This window comes from Oryza brachyantha, chromosome 10 (assembly GCF_000231095.2).
Source record: "Oryza brachyantha chromosome 10, ObraRS2, whole genome shotgun sequence".
Lineage (NCBI taxonomy): Eukaryota > Viridiplantae > Streptophyta > Magnoliopsida > Poales > Poaceae > Oryza > Oryza brachyantha.
In genome coordinates this window covers 15201831-15224505 of record NC_023172.2, presented here as the reverse complement: position 1 = coordinate 15224505, position 22675 = coordinate 15201831, and the positions used below count along the sequence as shown (strand labels likewise).

Sequence of the window (22675 nt, the reverse complement as noted above, 5' to 3'; positions counted from 1 at the left end):
CTATCTGTACGTGTTGTGTTGTTCCTGGTGTACAAGTGTACAAAGCAAACATTGACCGGCCGTTGTGTACTATCCCTGATATTCAGCTGGGCAACAAACGTTACAAGTCGGTAATCTGGACGGTATATAGGTGCCGGAAAATACCAATACCGGACCCTATGGGTAGATATAGGGAGAAAAATACTTTTCCTTAGCTATTGGTTGAATTTTTATTAACGCCCTATGCCGTCCTTTAACTTTTGGCACCCGTGCAAACCGAGTCATTGAGCAATATTAAGAGCAGTAGTAAAGAGCAGTTTTGGCTATTGAGTAGCATTGAGGGTGGTTTTGGCTAATGCAGTTCTACTTGACTTGTTTGACTTGGTCTTATATCTTTTACGGCGGTGAGGTGACACTTATGTGGCTTTGAAAAAAACTGTTAACTATACGTGGGACATATATGATGATCACATCAAGGATAATAGCATTAGTGGGATCCACGCATGCCAACAAACCATGAGACTCCATGCTACATGTCAACCTGCTACTCTATTTTCCCATCTATCTCACCCTCTATCTTTTATGTATAGCGATATTAATGAGTACTTCCTCCGATTCCTCCGATTATAAATGTTTGACGTTGGTTAGTTCACGTCAAACAAAAAAGATAGTTGGGAGTACTAAATAATTATTCTATTTTTCTTGGATTTGTGAACTCCTAGAATATCAACCATATGAATTTGATAAGTTAGGTTGGAGTTTAAAGTTATATTTACGTTTTAAATAGTTTACACACTAAAACATGAAAGTAGTGCATTATTATATGATAAATTATTACGATGCTAGCTGGGCAATCTGTGTGAGCCACCTTTCTAGTTTTAAAGAAAAACATATGCTTATGCAGAAACTCGGGTGGATATAATTAACAAACAAACGTGCTACACGACCACCCTATCACTGTCCGATCGCGATGTGAGGTGGGGATGGACCTAGCCCAGGGAAACGAAGCGATTGTACGTTACAAAAACACTCAACTCGATTTATCAAGAATCGTAAAATTTTCAATTGTATATATATGTGCTGATGTGCGTATAGTATTATAGACAGTAGGTATTATAAATATGCGTAGGACTATTGCTGTCCCCGGCCACAAATAACTTAGCATGATTCGTGTAGCCACAGTTACCTAATATAAATTTTAGATGTCTTCATATACTTGAGATACTCAATAACTCAAGATACCAAAATTTTACTCTAAAATATTATACCTTGGTATCCTATCGTGGGTGTATAGTGAAATTGCCTATATACAGTAGGTTCTTGTCTATGTATATCGATCATCCGATCTTATACGAGCACGTACACTTGGCATATGAACACCACCAGAATCTTTGACGAAGACCGTGACATGCTAGTATCTATAACACAGCTTAGATCGACAGCCAGTTTGTGGCATGGTCCAGGATTGATCGATCGCTGGATAACTAGATCAGATCATATGAAACCATATCATATTGGATGCACTCAGCTCTAACTATCAATGCCTGCGACGCCGTGGTGCATACAGCTGGTAGTGCACAGCGTGATGACATCTCTTTTGGGCACGTAATTTTCTCGATAGAAAGATGGAAATTGTCCATGGTGTTTGCATGCATGTGTGGTCCTTTGCCTGCAAATTCTTGGCCTCGCGAGCGGAGCTTAATATCTCCAAGGTCTCCTATAATACACTAGCAATATACCCGTGCTAACACTACGGTATTATAATATTTTCATATATACATTATTTAATTTCGTTAGTTAAACTATTTTTTGTAAAATAGATCTAATTGCATCTTAATTTGATTCAAGTCATATATCAAACATACATGTGCTAACCTATGGTGATATTTGATAATAAAAATTAAAGGATTGAAATAAAGTTTATGTTTTAGATATTCCACAATTTATATATCAATAGTCATGTTCAACCAAATAAATTTCATGGCCAATGTGTACCATACACCATGCTATTAAGATATGTCTATACTAAAGATATACCAAATTATAATCTTTTTGAAGATGTGTGTGTTGGTCCTTAATACAATTAATGCAATTAAGATTTATCTTCTAGTTCATGTAAAATGAATTATTTAGGCAAATTTGTGCAATTCGAGTTAACAACATTCTTTTATCCTAATCTAACAGAAATAAAAAAAATCCTATATACAATTAGTCATAAATCTTATGTGTATATGTATATATAGCATAATTATAAGAGCTATATACTTGGAAAGTGTATAAATTTGTTCTACCTTGTCAAAAAATTTATAAAATATATGTACGTATGAGTCAATTCTACCTTGTAAAAAATAGCTCTCGTAATTACCTATAAGTCAATCTGAACAGACATATTTATAATTTAAATAATATATGTACACATATATTACAAAATTTATTTTATACTCGTTCATTTTCAATTTGATTATGTTGATTCATTCGTGTTGATATATTTATATAAAATACCGAGAAAATATTACAAATACCACCGTGTGAAAAAATATTTCTCGTTATTTTATATTGTCAACCCAAACGTATATACAAATATTATATATATATATATATATATATATATATATATATATATGTGTGTGTGTGTGTGTGTGTGTGTGTGTATATAACGATACATCGTTTAATTAATATCGGTGCTATTTTTATTTAACATCATTGATTTACAGGTCACGGTTGACCATTTGTGTTGATATATATACATATGAAAAATTATTTATGATTTTCATTCATTATTAGTTAAGAGACTATAAAAATGAAGTATAATATTCTACGTGTGTACAAAAACTTTGAAAAAGACGAATGATTAAACGATGACTTAAAATTCAACGTTGTGATATAAAATTTTTAGATTATGTATATAATATATTTTTAATTAAGATCCATTCTATTTTGATTTAACGGCGTTGATTTGGGGGTCTACGGTTAATCATTGGTGTTTATATATATACATGGATGTATGTATATATTATATGTAATTGATTATCTCTTTATGACTTTGATTTATTACTCTTTCTAAAAATATCCATGTATTATGGAAAGTTAGCATGCACTGCAATTTATCTGCATGCATGATTTACGGACAAGCAAACTGCAAAAGTAGAATGTAAAAGATACCAATCTCATGTATGATCTGAGTCGTTTCTTTCGTTGCAGATGATTATGTGTGTCTGCGTCGGATCTATTTCATGAGTCTTTTGTGTTGGTATACTACAGGATAGATAAGTGTTCCTTGCACGCAATGGCCGGCCAATGGCCAGGTGTGTTTAGCAGCTAGTCGCGACAAGGAGGCTTTGATCGGATCTACGTGTTAGATTAATCCATTGCCAACATCAAACCATGGTATAGTGTGCAGTCTGCTACTGATCTTTCTAAGAACAAATGTTGTTGTGTGTTGGTCATCTTTAAACAAAGAGGAAAAATAATTAAAGTGTGTTGCTTTAACGGTAACACGTCACACGTGAGCACGTTAGCTGTTTCGGTATCGTGTGTGTACAGGGGCAAAAGAGAGAATAAAATATATATATATAAACAATGCTCACCGTGGGGTTCGAACCCACGACCACAACGTTAAGAGCCTTGCGCTCCACCGACTGACGTAGACCGTACGATCTAAAGCAGATTATATCAGCTTTCGGATTTGTCCAATGAGTAAATGAGTAAACGAGTAAACTGAGTTGGTGCACTATAGGGTAAGATGCAAACCGATGTTGCCTCTTGCTGCTTTTTTAGGGTAGTCTTAGTTGGTTAAGGTTAATAGTATGACTAGGAATACAGTCAACAAGACGACTATAAGACTTTTTTTTGTTTTCTCTCAGTCTATTTATATAGTAGTTAGCTCTTTATTATTAATATATGACTCACATGTCTCTCTAACAGAGTTTCTTGGTTCTTATGCCTGAGTCGGCTGTAAGCTTACAACTTATTTCTCTTCTCTCTCCTCACATATCCGCTCCATCTCAGTATTTGATTGGCTTACCGCCTGCTATTATACTTGCTCTACACAGACGAGACACGGCGAGATGAGTTGACTCATTATCCACGTCTTCATACATGTCTTTTTTAATGGTTTTGTATGGTTTATATTATTAGAAGATATAAATGGCATAGATCTTTATCTGCTGTGTATATCATAGTGTTTGCTTTATCTCATAATTAATAGGTGAGAAGCTTAATTTGGACAAGATATTCTCTTGGGGTAAAGAGAAATTACCTGACTCACAAGTGGTTCAATTAAGCCATTCTCCCGCTGATCGCACGAAAAAATGTCAGTCACGGTTCTTATCTTGTTCGACAGTTGTTATCTGAACCCAGCTGGTCGCGTCAAGGACAGGTCGCAATTATATTTGCATAATATTTTTTTCACAAGGGCTTCTTTTTCTACTGGAACGATTGTGATTTCTGGATGATTGAGATGACTGTGATATACTAATTGATCAAACAGCTGAGCGTTGATTTGCGGCTGCCTTATGACGCAAAGACACAAACTAAGCAACATCCACAACAAACGACAAGGGCAAAAGAAGTATTCTCTTCGATCAAAAATTTTTGTCACGAGATTTTATCAAACTTCAAAAATTCCAACCAACGATTTTTTAAATACTTAGTGTAAATTTTTATCCATATATTTTCCTTGAAAAGTAATATCATAATATCAAAAACTTATTAGATTTTATTAATTTATTGTAACGTAAAATCATTTGTCAAAATTTCAAGAAATTGATCAAAACTTATCCTACCAGAGATAGTATTATTAATTTTAGTGGTTGATATAATCCATTCAGCACCAACAACTAATGAGCTAAGAGAGTAGAATTATTGGCCCGTGTCACTTGTATTTGGACGAATTCAGAATCAAGGATTATCCTGTGCAAGCAAAAGGAAAAAAAAAAAGCGTCCTTAAAAGAACAGCAACAGAACGAGGAACGTACAACTACCTTTTCCTCGCCCTGTGCATTTCAGGAAGCAGGGGTTTATAGGGTTGGACATGTCCATTGTGCCAATTAGCCCAGCTATGCTCGTTGTACGATTGCTATCAAAAAAATTAAACAAAATTGATAAGATATATATTACTTCACAAATATCCAATTTAAATTTGGCTTCTATGAATTATAAAAAACAAATATAACAGTGAATGTGTATACTATTTTATTAATGTCTTTTAATTTTTTATGACTATTTAGGTCACATATAAAAAATATATGGATACTACTTTATTACTCTTTGTGTACAAAAATTTAAGAGACTTTGCCCATTTGGCTTGTCCAAAAATATAAGACATTCCACGATCCAATATAGCACTTTATTCCATCTCCATTAACTCGTCTGCTAGATTATTCCACCAACCACTACCTTTGTACATGTTTATTCCTCAAATCATCACCTCATGTACTATAATTTGTTCCTCTACCTTTTTTCTTTAATTTTTGTAAAAAGTAACATAATCTCTTACGTATTTAGATTGAGAGAGTATGCGCTAAAAACACTTTCCCCCTTATTCATCCAATAGATTCCCCTTAATCCGTTGACATGGAAGAGGCCATCGCCGAGGGTTTTCTAAGAAGCCACTGCCATCATCCTGTCCTGTATGTCACGTCTCCTACTTGATATACATGATTAAGATTTTGAGAAAATTTAACGGACTACTTTCTCCGTCCCAAAATAAGTTCATTTTTTAGTTTTTGGATTCAATGTTTGACTCTTCGTCTTATTTAAAAATTTTTTGTGATTAATATTTTATTGTTACCTGATGATAAAATATGAATAGTACTTTATGTGTGACTAATTATATAAAATTTTAAAATAGGATGAATAGTCGAATGTTAGACATAGAAATCGAAAAATAAAGTTATTATAGGATCGAGGTAATAGTCTCTAACAAACATATAATCTTTTTTATATCTATGACATGAACTACACTACGATACAAGAATATAACATGATATTATTCCTATGTAAGAACAGGTATAATAGCAGGTTGTAAACCGGCTAAATGCTGAGATGGATGATGGGGGGAGGAGAGAGTAAAAGCATGCTATAAGTTTATAGCCAACTAGGGTATAAAAACCAAGAAACTATGTGAGAAAGACAAGTGATTTCTATAATGATAAAGAGCTAACTAATGTATGAGTGAGCTAAGAGCAAATTCAATAGTATAGCCAACTACTAGCTCCAATTCATTTATAGACAATCTAATAGCCCATTCATACAATAGCCATCTACAAAATATATATTGTCTTATCCCACATGTTATATATGCATTGCGTTTTGGAGTCCGTGCTATAGCTTGCTACAAATTAGTAGTTCACTATTCTTCGCTATCTCCTCTTATCTTCTTAAAATATGTTTAGCTTGCTTATAGTCTGATATTATACCGCTTTAAGAGAAAGTTATAAAAAAGTCTTATAGCCGACTTGTTGGTCATATCATTAGGCTTGCTCTAACGTGAATTAATTTGCTCATGTTCCAAAAAGATCACAGGCTAGGATGTAAATCCCTCCTGTAGTGTTGTACTCTTTGTCTCACTCACATTAGCCGTCGGTGCACTCCACCCGAAACTGAGGACGCCAGCAGATAGCGCGCGATCGAGCTGCTCGCTTTGCTCCTGAGAAAGTTCAAAGTTCAAACCGGGACAAGAACAGCAACAGCACGTACGGGGGAACCTGTCGCGTCACGCTCCACCGCCCGATGCCCATCCGACGGCCCCGAGAACCGCCCAAACCCAACCAAGTACCACAGCAAGTAGTATCTTCCGGCCTCTCGCCGTCACGCAAACAGCGCGGGGTGGTACGTGGTCATGTGGAGGCCGAGGCGGCTACGTGCGCGCCTCCCCCTCACAAGCCCTAGGCCCCTCCTCACACTGTCCCGTCCCTCTCCCCCTGCCCCGTCTCTCTTCGGAACTGGATCCTTTGCAGTCGAGTATACTGTGCAGTTAACTGCACCGAGTCGTTTATGACATGTGGGCCTAGAGTTTGCTAGACTCACGGTGCAGTCGACTGTAAAGGATCTTAAATCATCTCCTTCTCCTCCTCCATCGCGCGCGGCGCCAATGTCTGAGTCGCCAGCCGCATGCCTCCGCCACACAACACCGTTGGTACCGTCCACCCACCGCTCGCACGACGCGATCCTCTAGCAAGCTGAGCTACCTACAAGTATCTCCTCATCCGCAGCGCGCGCTGTCGCGTACCAACCATTCGCTTGTCCAGGGTTTCAAGCTCCGTTGATCGATTGGTAGTGATCATGAATCAGTGTGTGCCGAGCTGGGATCTGGACGATCCCGCGCTCAACGTCGGTGGTGACCGCGTCGTGTCGGGAGGAGGAGGAGTAGGAGAAGGGTTTGTGCCCGGCGCGGTGCCCATGTCGGACCAGTACTACGAGGTGGCGGAGCTGACGTGGGAGAAGGGAAACATCTCCTCGCACGGGCTGCTGCTCAACCGGCCGGCGCCCAAGTACCCGTCGTCGCAGCAGCTGCACGCCGTCGGGGATGGAGGCGGTGCCGGCGGTGAGGACCGCGAGACGCTGGAGGCAGTGGTGGGCGAGGCGGCCGCGCGGCTGTCGTCGTCGACGTCGCAGCACCTCGCGCGACCCGTGGCCGCGTCGGCGCCGTGGTTCGGCGTCGGCGGGTTGGTGGGCGCGCCGGCCGACGCGCTCGTGCCGTGCGCGAGGGACGTCGACGCGGCGGGAGGCGGCGAGGCGCAGAGCAAGCGGCCGCGCCTGGTGGTCGGCGAGGACGGGCTGCGGGCGTGCGCCAGCCAGGGTAGCGCCGTGCCCGGCCGCGGCGAGAGCGCCCTGCTCACGCTCGACGCCTGCGGCACCGCGGCCGACGACGTGTGCGGGTTCACGACGACCACCAACAACTCCACCTCGCTGGACAGGACCGAGGACAAGGGCTCCCCGGAGACGGAGAACACCAGCATCGCCGGTGGCGTCAGTGACTCGCGTTGCTTCAGCCGTCCCTCGCAATCGCAGGCAAGCGCGCGCACACACAGCTTCATCAATCTATTGTATACGTCGTTACAACATCTTGCATGCACATGAACTAGCTAGCTTAGGGTGAAACTAAACGGTATATTTACAAACAAAAATAATTTTAAATAAAATTTTTATATGTATATTTTTAGCGATCTAAAAGTTAATACAAGAAACAAAATTAAGTGAAAAAAACCCTAAAACCAGCTTTGCCTTGTAAGCATAATCAAAAGCGGAAAGATGAAAGTGCTTATCATCTTGACTCTCATCAGCATGCAGGTTATTATTTCTGTATGCTTAATTTTTCATATATATCATTTGGTAATGAAAATGCGTTTGCATTGAAAAATTAGAGGGGTGGCATGTGCGATGAGGAGGAGCACGTCGTGATCAAAGGGGACGGAGTGATGAGATCATCCATTTCCACCAAGAGGAGCCGGGCCGCTGCCATCCATAACGAGTCTGAGCGTGTAAGCGATCGCGAGATATATATATATATATATATATATATATATATATATATATATATATATATATATATATATATATATATATATATATATATATATATATATTACCTCCATTTTTCACTCCTAGCTAGTTACACTTCATATGACGATCAAGGAGACTTAGGCCCTGTTTAGTTACCCAAAAACTTTTCTAAAAAATATCAAATGAATCTTTGAACACCTAAATGAAACATTAACCTTATATTTTGTTTTTGGCAACTAAACAAGGCCTTATATTTTGTAATTTTCTAGATTGCTCATCGGATTGGTTTGGTAACGAATTAACCTTGTTTCCTTTACAACGGTAAACATATGTTGACCTGATCTATTAGTACTCTTTTAGTCTTTTTGCATTGGGATTGCATCACAGGAAAAGAAAAAAATGATACATCAAGTTATCTCTTTTTCTTTGTTTGTTTGAAGTTTGAACAGGTTGTAGCTCACCTTCATTTCTCTTAATTGAAATGAAGAGGTTACCCTCTCTGTCTCAAAAAGAAAAACACTTCTACAACTAGGTTACCTGGTATTGTATCTACTATTGCACATTTCCATGCATCAAATATGAAGTTAAGGGTGTATATGAAAAAAAAAGTCACATGACCATGGCTGCCACATGATGTTCTACAACCCAGATAACAAGTTTTCTTGGCTAAATTTGCTCCAGGTATGCACTCTACTGTTCTGAGCCACCAACCAATTAACATCACTGTGCTTTTTCCCAGAAGATATGTCACACAAACAGTTCTTTTTCTCTCCTTTTATTTTTGTGATTGTCAGGGTTGAGAATCTGGTCCAAGTGTCCACAACTGATTTATGAAATTCATTTTCTTTTTGTGGGAGAAAAGACCACGACTTGTCTAGCTACTAGTACTAAATGCCAACTAGTTCTCTTTTTGGATTTTTGGCCCAATGATATCCTAGACAGCAGCCAGTTGAAAAGTCCATGTTTGTTATTATCACAAGGTTTGGATCTGTTTTAGATAGCTATCACAATTGATGATATCTTTTTTGGCCTAGCCTCCACGGAAGGTTCGTCAATATTGCTACTTTCTCAGGATGCCAGTATCACTTTTCAAGCTGATGTGTACGACGCCATGCATATGCTTCCTGACTCTTTTGAGTTTTGAAGCATATATACTACGGCGAAATAGTTGTGAAGCCATATATTCTGGGCTATTTTATCCACACTTCTAAAGTTCCTAAACTGTGTGATTTTTTAAAACAACTTTGTATATATAGTTTTCTTACAATTTTTTTTAGAAAAACTTTTCAACCTTGTAGTAGCTAACTCATCCATTTATCCCCTTAAATATCATCACACAATCAGATAATCCATTGTATATTCATCCGTTCAGCTTAAGTTTTCCACTCAAAAACATATATTCCCGATCCCGTCGATCATAATAATTGACGTCTAGGATAGGATTTCACTAAACTTGTAAAACTTCATATGACATTCCGTATTTTTTACTTGCTAAAAAGATCATTAATTTGGTCTACTTTGCGTTTCAGAAACGACGGGACAGGATCAACCAGAAGATGAAAACTTTACAGAAACTCGTCCCCAACTCAAGCAAGGTGAGTGATAATTTATATTAGAAATATTGTTATATTTTAGGATGGATGGACAAGGCAGATCTAGCATGAGGACGGTGGGGCTCGAGCACCCACCCATTAAAACTATGAGAGCCTCTACTAAGAACCGTTTAAAATATTGTGTCAAAGATCAATGGAAGAGGGCTATAGCTTTGTTTAATTTGTTCAGACACTCGCAACATCTTAAGCTAGATCCATCACTGTGGATTAGGTCCTAGTCTAGAGCCATTTAAGCAGTTGAGTGAAACACATCACCATACAGAGACAGCTACTAAACTGTGATGTCTCCTGTAAATTGAACCGTGTTGCTGTTGTTCAGACGGACAAGGCGTCGATGCTGGACGAGGTGATCGACTACCTGAAGCAGCTGCAGGCGCAGGTGCAGGTGATGAGCCGGATGGGCAGCATGATGATGCCCATGGGCATGGCCATGCCGCAGCTGCAGATGTCCGTCATGGCCCAGATGGCCCAAATGGCCCAGATTGGCCTTAGCATGATGAACATGGGCCAGGCCGGAGGCTACGCGGGCCTCACCCCGCCCATGATGCACACGGCCCCCTTCCTCCCCGTCTCATGGGACGCCGCCGCCGACCGACCGCCGCCGCAGCCCACCGGCGCCGCCACGCCCGACGCCTTCTCCGCCTTCCTCGCATGCCAGCAGAGCTCACAGGTGAATGGACTACACTTCCGCTTGCCAATTTGACAAAAAATAAAAACGTTAATTTTTTTGTCACAGCTATTATCGTTTCACAGTTACAACTGGCTAAAATTTATATTTTTAAATTTAATTTTGGGCTTGTTTTTTTGGTTTTTTCATCATTTTTTTATAACTTTCGTTTTTGAGTTGCTATAGATATGTATATAAAAATTTTATATACAAATTATTTTTCGTTCGTAAAAACGCGTTTTCGCTTTTTCTTCTAAAAACGAAACAATGGGAGCCATAATTACCACTTATATGTGTATCAATTAAACACCACAAGTAAGAGTGGTAAATAGTTAATTACTCAAAAAACTCGACAATTCCGAGTAGAACTGACGAATTCCATGGCACAAATCATTTGCAGCAACCGAACGGCATGGAGGCGTACAACCGGATGATGGCAATGTACCAGAAGCTAAACCAGCAGCAGATGCATATGCAGCAGGACCAGCCAAGCAACTCAAGACAGTGATCGCGACGTGGTACTTACTACAACTAGTGCCTGTACAACGCTGTTTGCACAGAACATTTCGCTCCCTTTCACTCTCACTTGGTCGCCGATTTCTTTTCCCCGTTCATCACCGGATCCCTAAAATCCCCGTAATCTTGTGTTAGGTGTGAATTAGTAGTAGTACAGTAACGTCGGCAAAACAACCGTAACATCGTGTTATATTTCTACTGTCTTTCTTCTCTTTAGAGGCGTAGTATTTGTAATGTCTTGACCTGCATAAACCGGCAGATCGTCATGTACAGCTGTGCTTTTGTAGAACCAAGCGAGGCAATTGCACTTTGATCTGGACCAGGGTGGGGGGGGGGGGTCAGTTCATCATCTTGTCTGAATTTCGTCTCAGCTGTTCCTGTCTGCCGGCAAATGAATGTACTCTGCTCACTCACTGGACCTCAGCTCACCCCAACCCAATCATGCCCAGCTTAGCTTGTCAACCGTTCGTTTCTCCACAGATCTTTTTACCGCAAAATCCACATCTCCAAGATATTTTTTTCTCTCTGATTCTTTCTCTCTCGTCAGTGCTCCAACACAATCTGGCGAAGAAAGTGATGATTTCTACCTTTGCAGCTCATCTTGAGTTGCAGCCGGAACCTCTCTACCACTTGGAGTATCAACAGTGTGGCGCACTACTGACCTACGGCGGTGTAGAGAATCGGAGAGGAGTAGGAGCAGGAGCAGCATGATTCAGCACCGACGCATGCAGAAACGGGGAGAAAGAAGAGAAAAGAAAAGAAAAGAAAAGACGGGAGATGCCGTACAGGTCGAGGCAGAGCAGTACAGTGCAGGTTAGCCTTTTGACTCCCGTTGGGCCATCCATCTATCCGTCTAGGCGCACATGCCGCGGACCGCGGGGAAACCATCTCGATCCGCGGAGATGTACTCCAAATGGCCAAAAAGTTGGTGAAAAAAAGCTCGGCGAATGTCACCGTGTCGGCCATCCATCCCAGCACACCGTTGGTAGCGTCGTCCTCAGCTCCGGCGCCAACCAGAGCCAGAGATCTCGAAGCGACATATTTATAAATAAAAATTATATATAAGTGTTTTACCGATCTAAAATAAAAAGCTGAAAAAATAAACTACGAAAAAAAGATCTAAAATTAAATTTAAATATAATATTTAATACAGTTTGATTTATTGGATGCTGTGGCTTGGCATGCTGTCCTGCGCCATCCAAATCTGCATCAATGAACACCCACGTTCACTCACTCGGCACAGGGGGGGTTATAGGAATCAATACATGCATCCACGCGTGGAGCTCAGTTTGTGCTGTGTGTGCCGTCGCACGCTGCATGATTGCATTGCATGTTCTCATGCTCAAGCTCTGATGAGTGCTACTAACTTCTCCTACTACTGTGTCATGTTCATGTAGAGGAGTAGGATTTAGATAAGATGCCGGCGTCGGAGATGAGATCTGGATCGCGAGAGAGAGAGAGATGAGCCGCAATAACTCGGAGGCACGAGCAGCGAAGGTGGGATGGTTTGGCTGGACGCCATTGTTGCAACGCTGCAGAGTTGGACTCTCTTCTGTTTGACCGGTCTCCCCCGGAGCTAGCGCCAAACATTTCTTGGTTTCAAGAGAAAAAAGAAAGAAAGAAAGAAAGGTTAGCACAGTATACTACTGCTACTGCTCGTAGCATGAAATCGGCGAAAATGGAGTAAAAGTCAAGTAGGAACAGTAGCAGCTACTACGCCGAATTGCTGGTAGGATGAGAAAAGGAAAATGCAACTTGTCAGGAGCTTTATAGAAACGGCGCAACGCTGGTACTGCTAGTACTGGTTACTACTCCGTTCATGGCGGAGGAGGCTGGATCATCAGGCTGCGTGCTTTTACCACCACTTTACCGCCAAACCCAATGTCGTCGGTTCCTAAATTTTTTTTCCAAAAACATCGTATCAAATTTTTAGACACCTAAATAAAGTATTAAATATAGATAAACCAAAAAAACTAATTGCACAGTTATGTAAGAAATCTTGAGACGAATCTTTTGAGTCTAATTAGTCCATAATTAGCCATAAGTGCTACAGTAACCAACATGTGTTAATGACAGATTAATTAGTCTCAAAAGATTCGTCTCGCGGTTTCTAGACTAGCCCTAAAATTCGTTTTTTCATTCGTGTCCGAAAACCCCTTCCGACATCCGATCAAACATTTAACGTGACGCTTCTCCCAAAAATTTTCTCAATCTCAACCCCACCTAACTAACGAACGGAACCACAGAAAAGCAGAGTGTGAAGGCGTAGCTTCACTGCTTTAGCATACGGATACGGAATGGTACTAGTATACTAATTCAGGTTTGTATTTTTACCGCGCGCGGGAACTTGGTAGTATATTGCACTGCGAAGCGCGCGAAATGGAGGACCTTTGGGTAGGTGATTCAAATTTTCGGTGATGCTTTTCTGAAGTTCGAAACTGGTAGAACTTTACTCTGAGCATCGGCAAGCTTTTCCTACCAGCAGAGAGATGCTCTAAACCGAAAGCAAATGAGAAGGAAATAGCCCATTAAGTAGCAATATACTTTTGATTAATCATCATATCGATCACCATTTGAAAATGATAAATTATAAAAGCGACAGTGGGCGGGAGAGCGTAGCCTTGTACGCCTTCCTCCTCCATTTTCCCACACTGCTTTTCTTTCCGCTCGCCCGGTTTCTGCAAATCCCCCAACACCAAAACCGACACCAACAACGCAGGAAGACCAATTACAACGAACGACTACTAGTCATCATCACAGCAGTAGTAGTATTGCTAGCAGCAGCAGGGTGGCCGGCGGCGATCGCCGGCGTGCGGCGGCGGCTCAGCTGTACTGGACGAAGGAGCGGTAGAAGGTGTTGGGCCTCCAGTTGGCCGGGATGACGTTCTTGGCGACGAGCGTCTTGCCGGACTCGTTGCGGATGCGGATGGAGAAGGGCGCCTGGAGGCGGTGGTTGGTGTCCAGCCTCCAGATGGAGCCCCACGACTCCCTCATCGGCGTCCACGTCCCCGTCGGCGGCCCGTGCGCCGTCCTCGACTCCATCAGGTCCACCTGCACCACGTCGCCGTCGCCGTCCTCGTACTCCACCAGCACGGCGAAGTACACCGGGTTCGAGAACTCCTCCACGTGGAACCCGATCTTGAGCCCCGGGAACTCGCATGGCACCCTGGCACATCATCATCATCATCAACAGTCTTTTTTATTTAAGTGGAAATTACTCGCTGTTAATCTTGTCATATGCTGCTTGCTAAGTACACTAATTCTTTTATCAGAAAGGGGCCAATGGATTGATAAAGTTTTGCTGCTACGAGATCGGAACGGGGTGGACGGTGGCGTATGGCAGCAGGGCACGCATACCGTCTGGCGCTGCAAGCTGCAAAAGGAGGCGTGCCTACTGCTGCTAGTAGCCAAAAACGAGCATGTTGAGATGTTGCAGTCTGGCAGAAGGAGCAACAAAATAATAATAACGATAATAATATTAATCCTAAGCCTAAATAAAGTTGTTGCCATGCATCTGCGCTGCACATGCATGTGCTGTGCTATGCTGCAGTGTCCGGGCAAGTAGTAGTAAAGTGTGCAGTTGGGTGGATCCACAACTTTAGCGTTCGCCGCGCGCACTGCTACTGGCAGTACTACTCCTAGCAAATTTCAACGGGAGATTTGGAGGGAAACAAAACTACTAGTACTACTATACGTTGGTACAGTACGGTTGCGAGGTTGCAACGGCAATGTGGAGAGGGGTTCACTGACCTGGTGAACTCGATGTCGATGATGCCGGAGTGGCGGAGCTTGTCGTTGAGGCCCGGCTTGGCGAGCCTGCCGAACGCCGTGCCGCTGAGATCGAAGTGGAAGGGGGCCACCGGGTAGTAGTTCATGTCGGTGATGATCACCGTCTCCGTCCTGCCGGAGCACGACGGGTCTTTGGTGCATCTGATCTGTAAAACCACACACACACACAAAGAAAGAAGAAAGAAGAAAAAAAAAAGAGAAAGAAACTCCAAAACGTCAGGTCATTGCCATCGACAGAGAACGGGAGGAGCGATCGTGATGAACAATGAATGCATATTGGCGCGCCAATCACTGCCACCGAAACCGGGTGGGCCCAACGCCGCACATGCCCGCGTGGGTGGGTCCCATCTGCAGACCGATGGTCAAGACGGCAACGGCAATGCTGCTTTGGCAGTTAGGCCCCATTCTTTTTCTTTCTTTAATCTCTATGTTACTCCACTCACCTTGTAGCAAGAGCCGCACCCCTTGCCGTCCTTGAACAATGGCTGGTTGCCGCAGGAGGTCATCGACATGAACGGGTACTGGTTGGTGTGCTTGAACCCACACGCGCCGCCTGGATCAAAGATTTGGAGGAGGAGCAACACATGAAGCCACATTGCCGGAAAGAAAGAAAGAAACGGGATGGAAATGTGTTTGTGTGGATGGATCCGTGGTCGTCGGCCGTACCGTTGTCGTCGGGGCCGGCGCCGTTGGGCTGGCCGTACCAGGTGGCCCTGGCCTTGGTCCAGGGGCCCCAGTAGACGGCCGCGTCGCTGGAGTTGAAGTCGACGCCGTTGCCGGCGAACTCGTCGGTGGCGTTGAAGTCGGCGGCGCCGCAGTGGCCGGCGGCGAGGAGGATGGACAGAAGCACCGCCGCTGCCGCGGTGGCGAGCGAGGGCAGCGAACCCATGAGCAAGCTCCTCTCACTCACGCAGCAGCCACCGCAAAAAGGCTCCTCCCTGCGCAACGGCGCAATGTGGCTCGCCCGGTCGCAGGGATCCGATGAGAGGTGTGAAGTGAAGAGCGGTGTGTGGTCTGGGTGGCCGTAGTGCGGAAGCGTGTATTTATAAGCCGGAAGGGCACAACACTGGTCACTGGTACTCTCTACTACTACTGGCTAGTGAGAGAGAGTGTGTGTGTGTGAGCCCAGAACTGAAGGGGAGAACGTGCCATGTTGGGCCGCGGCACATGGCCTGGCACGGTGACATGCTCATCTTCTTCTTCTTCCTACGGCAGCGCGTATTAAAAGTTGGCAGATGATAGTTGGGGCTGGTAGATAGATAGCCTGTGCTGAGCTTAGCTCAGCTGGTTCATCGTCCCACGTCGGACGGCCACCCTGACGGCACGAGAGAGAGCAGAAGGTGCTACCGCTGCTGCTGCTGCTTGTGTGTTGGGAAATGTCGGCATGTGCATGCCGTGAGAGAAAGAGAGGTTCAGGCTAGCTCCATGACAATGGTGCCATGATCCATCCAGTACAGAGTTGTGTGGATCCAATTCATTGCTATTACTGCTGCTGCCACTGCATTCCGCGGGATAAACAACGGATTGCTTGCTCATCCTTTTCCTGTGATCCTTTCATGCTGGTGGCGCCGAGATGTGATATGGTGTTTTCAGATATGGATAAAAATGTATCTGTTCGTGTGATCCGGCTTTTCTTTGCTTTGGACCTTTTCTCGTGTAGTACTACTATGAACAGTGGATCCGTACCTCCTTGGTTCTGTGCTTTCACAACTTCGGTGACGTACGAATCTGTTTGGTTACTTCCGCAGATTTTAATTTTTGTGCTTGTTTGAAGCTACAAAGCAATTCGAACCTTTGAAAATATATATACTTAAAGAGAAAAGCGGCATAGCAATTAGTAGACACGGTGAAGATTAGAACCTCGCAAAGGTGTTACCAATAGAAAACCAATTTTGCTATTGACGATTGATTTTTTTTCTTCTGTCAAATATGCGCCTAATGCATGGGGTTGGAGTGGAGGATGTGTATGAGTTTTTTGACTTGTGTGCACGCCTTTAAATTATCATCCAACAACAATGACCGGATTTGATTAATGTAATTAAAATTTTCAAATATTTGATCACTAGGCGGACCCATATAAAACTTGGATCCCTTTCGCGAGTATAAATGACAGTTTATGAGGAGGTTTCCTTCCAGTAGGCCAGAGTGCATCTGGTTCCAAGGTAACCTGAACCAGTTTCAGACTTGAAATTATTTCAGATGCTTTACTAATCCCCACTCTCCTTTCCATTCATAATTGGCGAGAGCTACCTTAGCTGTACATTGCCGTTACATTCATCTTTAGCGCCTGGCATTATTCGCTAGCTAAGCTTGCCCGAAATTAAACGATGTGACAGATCTGCATAAAGAAAACAAGCAGGATAATGCCCCTGCACAAAGAGCACACGCATTGCCGCTTTTGACTCCATTTGTCCTTAATTTGCATATCATCCCACATGCCCGTAACCACCCGCAATTTCTCCATCGTTGCATGCCGCCATATTAAGACGGTCTGCCGGTAAAGATAAAAAAAAAGGCCAATGCACAATGTACAGTAGTGTGTGAGTGTTACTGTGGCAGTCATCGTCAGAGTAATCGTTTTAGTAGCGCCCACAAGTAATCTGTAGACGACGCTAATTAAACTAAATGAACTCATATTTAATTTTTAGAGAAGTTCAATTCAACTAGAGCCGGCTGTGAATTACCGGTGGACGGACATACACCCTCTCCTTATTCATAGCCTATATTTGAGTACCTACATATATTGGACTTTGTGTTGTTGGTTAGAATTTAGAGTCTAGAGTTATAATAAACGTGAAAGTGCATCTAGTCTCTTCTAGTTTTTTGATAATTGATAACAATATGTCTGGCTAAATAGACTGGTTGGAAGTTCCGATGGTTATGGTTGCCAGTTTTCATCCCTCCTCCTCATAAGTTTCCAAATCTAGCGAGAAGTTTGGAAGGGCAACATCAGAAGTTCAGGCAGGCAAGGGATTGTGTGATATCTAACTCGTTTGAAGTTTCTTAATGGAGAGTAGGATATTTTGTGACCCAAACTTCAGTAAAAGAATAATATATTTCCCGCTCTCTCTTGTGTGATCTCATACTCAAAGAATAATATATTTTCCACTCTCTATTGCGTGATTTCATACTCTTGAGATTGTTGTATTATTTACACGTTTACTCCTATCTTTATGTATGGATATTGCCTGGTTGTGTTCCTGGAAAGGAAGTCACATAGAGATCAAAAGTTCCAAGCAGTCTTGTCTATCGAGCAAAGAACGCTGATCGGATGTTTCGGTGCTTTTGACTAGAGGTTCCAACAAGCATTTTTATTCTGTTGTTAAAAGTTTTCCAAGAAATGTATATTCATCCTCCTTATAGATGATTCAACGATAGTTTCTATGCACATAATAACATTAGAGTTGAACATGTTTGAACATGTTGAACATTATCATAGGCTCTCTATTAAACCGAGAGACACATATTTATAACTAGTTTCTCGAGTACATGTTTCAGTTGAACACCGTTTAATAAATAGCGTGCCTTGATTTCATCATCCGACTAAGGCTGCGTTTGGTTTCTTCGATAAGATATCTAACTCCCCTCGTTTTTCGTGCGCACGTTTCTCGAATTACTAAACGGTGTATGTTTTGCAAAAATTTTCTATAGGAAATTTGTTTACAAAAATCAATTAATCAATTATATTTTTTTAATAATTAATTAATTATATATTAATCTATTACTATATTTTTCGCACCAGATAACTAACTCACTCCCCCCAACCGAACGTGGCCTAAGATAAACCATTGCTTTGGGATCCCAAAGATACTACTCTTTGACCATTCTCAATGTAAGTTTTATGGACACGATTATCCAGAGTGACATGTTATATAAAAATGTTTAAAACTAGGATAAAACCCTTCTCTCAATGCATAGTTTCATTTATTATTATTTCCTAGATTACATGGAAGACACAAGCTATCTAGGTAACTGTGCAAATAGAGTTTCGTTTTCATGAAACTCATTTCATCTCTCTTCATTAATACGTTGACATATTATCGAAAATGTCTACGTGACATCTTTTTTATTGCCCATAAAACTCTCACTGAGAGCAAGGCTAACAATATAGCCAACAAGCTGACTATAAAGCTCATTTTAGTCTTCTTTTAGTTTTTTCATATAGTAGTTAACTATTTATCATTAATGCAGGACCCACATGTCACTCCCACATAATTTTTCTCAGTTCTTGTGTCCAATCTGGCTATAAGATTACAACCCACTACTCCTCTCTCTCCTCCATATAATCATTTAGCTAGCTTGCAGTCTGCTATTATACTTGCTCTGAGACCGTCCTTACTTGTATCTAATGGAAAGAATTTCCGGATAAGATATACTACATCAGATCCATCGTAAGTGTCTCTTATAGCACTGTAGAGGCAAATTAGTTACAAGAAAAATGAATTAAATGACTCTCGTTAAATAAAAAGATGGGATGAAATAAGCGGTATATATATGGGTGAAATGTATGGAGATTGGAATAGGATGATAAGAAAACTTGTACTCCACAAATACACTCTTTGTGAGACAAATTTAAATATAATTATTATGGACATAAGTAGTAAATCTCAAGAATTCTAGATTTTTTTAGATAGAATACTAGTTTAATATCATTATTTATATTAGTAAATAATTAAAAAATCAGGAAAACCTTGCATTTTCCATCTTTGATCAAGAAAGAACCAAACACGCTAATAAATAACGATGGTGATTCTTGAAGGACATGGAGAGAGAAGGCAACAGGACACGCGCACGCACAGGCAGCGTCGACCCATCCATCGGAGCAAGCATTTTGCTCAGCAACAACCGATGGAGCAGTACACTGCGGTACGAGTATGAACCGGGCCTGGTCTGGTCCAGCACATCTCGCAAGCTAGCGTTGGCTCGCTCACTCGTGATAACAACATACCAATCTCTCCTAGCGTCACGTCGCTTTCTGCCCTTTTCTCCACCGTCGGGTAAGCCACACGATACGGGCCATACGGCCGTACACCAAAACTCTTCATTGCATTTGCAACCTCCATATACATCGTCGTCGTCGTCCAGGGCCCAAAGCACCTGCAAGCAGCAAGAAATGCTCATCAAAACTCGATCGATCGCCCAGACACTCACCCGCTAGTTGTTGGCGCCGCGCGTAGCATCCGTGTGTACACCACCGCGATTCTGTTCCGAGAATAATTGGGTTGGTTTGGCTGAGCAGATTAAGCAAGCAAAACCGTGTCTCGCGATGCAGATCAGCCAGGAATATCGAGTAAACTATTGGCAACTAAAGTACTGCACCGTACAGCTACTAGCTTTCTTCCTCCTCCGGCCATCGTGTCTCTGTTTGCTGGAGTAGCAAGTAAATTGCACGCATGCCTCTGATTAGCTGCCTTTGATCATTGCCACAACAAGCCAGGCATGCCCAACAGTAATCTAGGCACCCACACACACCGGCACACACGCAACTACTCCTACCTCTTGATGGCACCGGTAATTACTACTCCTAGTCACCACTGTCACACAAGCCAGTCTGCGTGTGATGAATTGTTGACGAACGACGTCTGCTACTACAAGTACGCACAGGGTGCAGTACGTACAGTACACTGCAGTGCAGACTGTGCAGTTCTGCTACTGAAGATCCATTCTACATGGGCATGATTACAACAGGTGAACAGAAAATAAAAAAAAGGTTCGTGCGAGACGCACATGGCGAGATCGATCGATGGATGATGAGAGGGAACGGAAATGAATATAGATTGGTGCCAGCGAGCGATGGAGCGACGGATGAGGGCGAGCGATACGCACTACTGGCTGGAATGGATGCATTGCCGGATAAGTTCAGTTGATCAGCGAAAAGCGGCTGGTGTTCTAACATGGGTGGACGCAGCGAGAGCGTTGCAGCGCATGTGAGGAGCAGACGACACTTCACATGCCAACTCGACGGATCGATCGATCTGAGGCCGTCCGTCCGTCCTGGTTTCTGTCAATCGATCAACCATATTTTTTTCCTACGTACAAACAGTAAGAGGACGAGCCACTCCCAACCTTACATGTCCCTTTCAGTAAAGCAGCATCAGCCAGCAAGACATATACACACAAGTTGTGTCGAACTTTAAACCTGCACCTGCGGCTATCTACTAGCAGCAAGCACGCACTGACTGATTACAGGAGAGAGCCAAGGTAGCCAGGCCAGCTCCCGTGTTCCTTTCAGTTAACCTGCTCGTAATCTTTTCATCAGTTCAGCACGCGATGGTCGCTAGAGGCCACCGGCTTTCAGGGAAGGGGAGGGTGGTGGTTGCCGCTGCAGCCAGGCCAGGCCACACATTGATTGAACAGGCGTAACCGAACATCTTAATGCCGCGATACGCTACAAAAGTTGGCGTAGCACGCGTCCGTTTTTTTTTGGTCTGTAGCTTGCACTGGTATTCGTTTGCTTCCTCGCTCCTCTCCTCGTTTCGCGAGAGGAAGGAACGCGACGACATTGCTAGTGATGCTACAAGCACGAGCTCCCATGAGAGAAATCAAGGCCCCGTTTAGATGCAAAAAATTCTGGGAAAGTATTACGTTGGATGTTTGAGTGGTTTTTGATATAAATAAAAAAACAAATTTTACGGCTAGCCCTAGAAACCGCGAGACAAATCTTTTGAGCCTAATTAAACCGTCATTAGTATATTTTGGTTACTGTAGTACTTATGACTAATCATGGACTAATTAGACATAAAAAATCTGTCTCAAGAATTCTTTCGTAACTGTGCAATTAGAGGCTGTTTAGTTTCTAAAAATTTTCACCTAAAAACATCACTTCAAATCTTTGGACATCTAAATAGAGTATTAAACATAGATAAAACGAAAAACTAATTGCATAGTTATGTGAGAAATCGTCTGATGAATCTTTTGAGTCTAATTAGTATGTGATTAGCCATAAGTGCTACAGTAACCTATATGCGCTAATGACGGATTAATTAGGCTCAAAAGATTCGTCTCGCGGTTTACAGGCCATCCGTGAAATTCATTTTTTCATTCGTGTCCAAAAACCCCTTCCGACATCTGGTTAAACGTCTGATGTGACATGCAAAAATTTTCATTTCACCAACTAAACACCCCCTTAGTTTTTCTTCATCAATATTTAATATTTTATTTAGATGTCTAAAGATTCGATGTGATGTTTTTTTAAAAAACTTTTTGAACTAAACAGGGCCTAAGCCCACGGATGATAAATGCCAGAACAGAGGTCCAAATGAAGATGACAACGCAAGTTTCATCAGCCTCCTCGTTGTTTTTCTCTCCCTCGCTCTCTCCAGGAAATCAGGAACAGGATATAGTTCTCTGATAAATGGCCAAGACGGTGTCATTGACAGCAAAGATGCTTTGCCATGGACGCTACGGAGTTTGAAGCCAGCAGGAGTAATTAGCTGACAGGAACGGATGCGCTTGAGATAGATTATGGATTATTGCAGGCACGTTTTTCAAACTTTCAAACGGCATATTTCATGCAAAATATTTCTATATGAAAGCTCCACATTTGATATTTCTAAAATAGTGTTTTTATTTTTGTCTAGTTAATTCAATTGCTGATACCCTCAAA

General features: G+C 42.3%; 2 protein-coding genes across 2 annotated transcripts; one reads left to right on the top strand and one right to left on the bottom strand.

Moving 5' to 3' along the window:
- Nucleotides 1–7074: 7074 nt before the first annotated feature.
- On the top strand, nucleotides 7075–11785 carry LOC102716906 (transcription factor UNE10). The gene is made up of 5 exons (XM_040528429.1): nucleotides 7075–7992; nucleotides 8346–8462; nucleotides 10014–10079; nucleotides 10417–10767; nucleotides 11165–11785. Exons 1-5 carry the CDS (start codon nucleotides 7264–7266, stop codon nucleotides 11270–11272), a joined length of 1371 nt encoding a protein of 456 aa, XP_040384363.1. The 5' UTR covers nucleotides 7075–7263; the 3' UTR covers nucleotides 11273–11785.
- Nucleotides 11786–13808: 2023 nt separating this feature from the next.
- LOC102706970 (expansin-B4) lies at nucleotides 13809–16099 on the bottom strand. Its single transcript, XM_006661985.3, has 4 exons — nucleotides 15736–16099; nucleotides 15513–15622; nucleotides 15031–15215; nucleotides 13809–14446 (listed from the first exon to the last, which is right to left on the bottom strand). Exons 1-4 carry the CDS (start codon nucleotides 15956–15958, stop codon nucleotides 14104–14106), a joined length of 861 nt encoding a protein of 286 aa, XP_006662048.2. The 5' UTR covers nucleotides 15959–16099; the 3' UTR covers nucleotides 13809–14103.
- Nucleotides 16100–22675: the final 6576 nt, after the last annotated feature.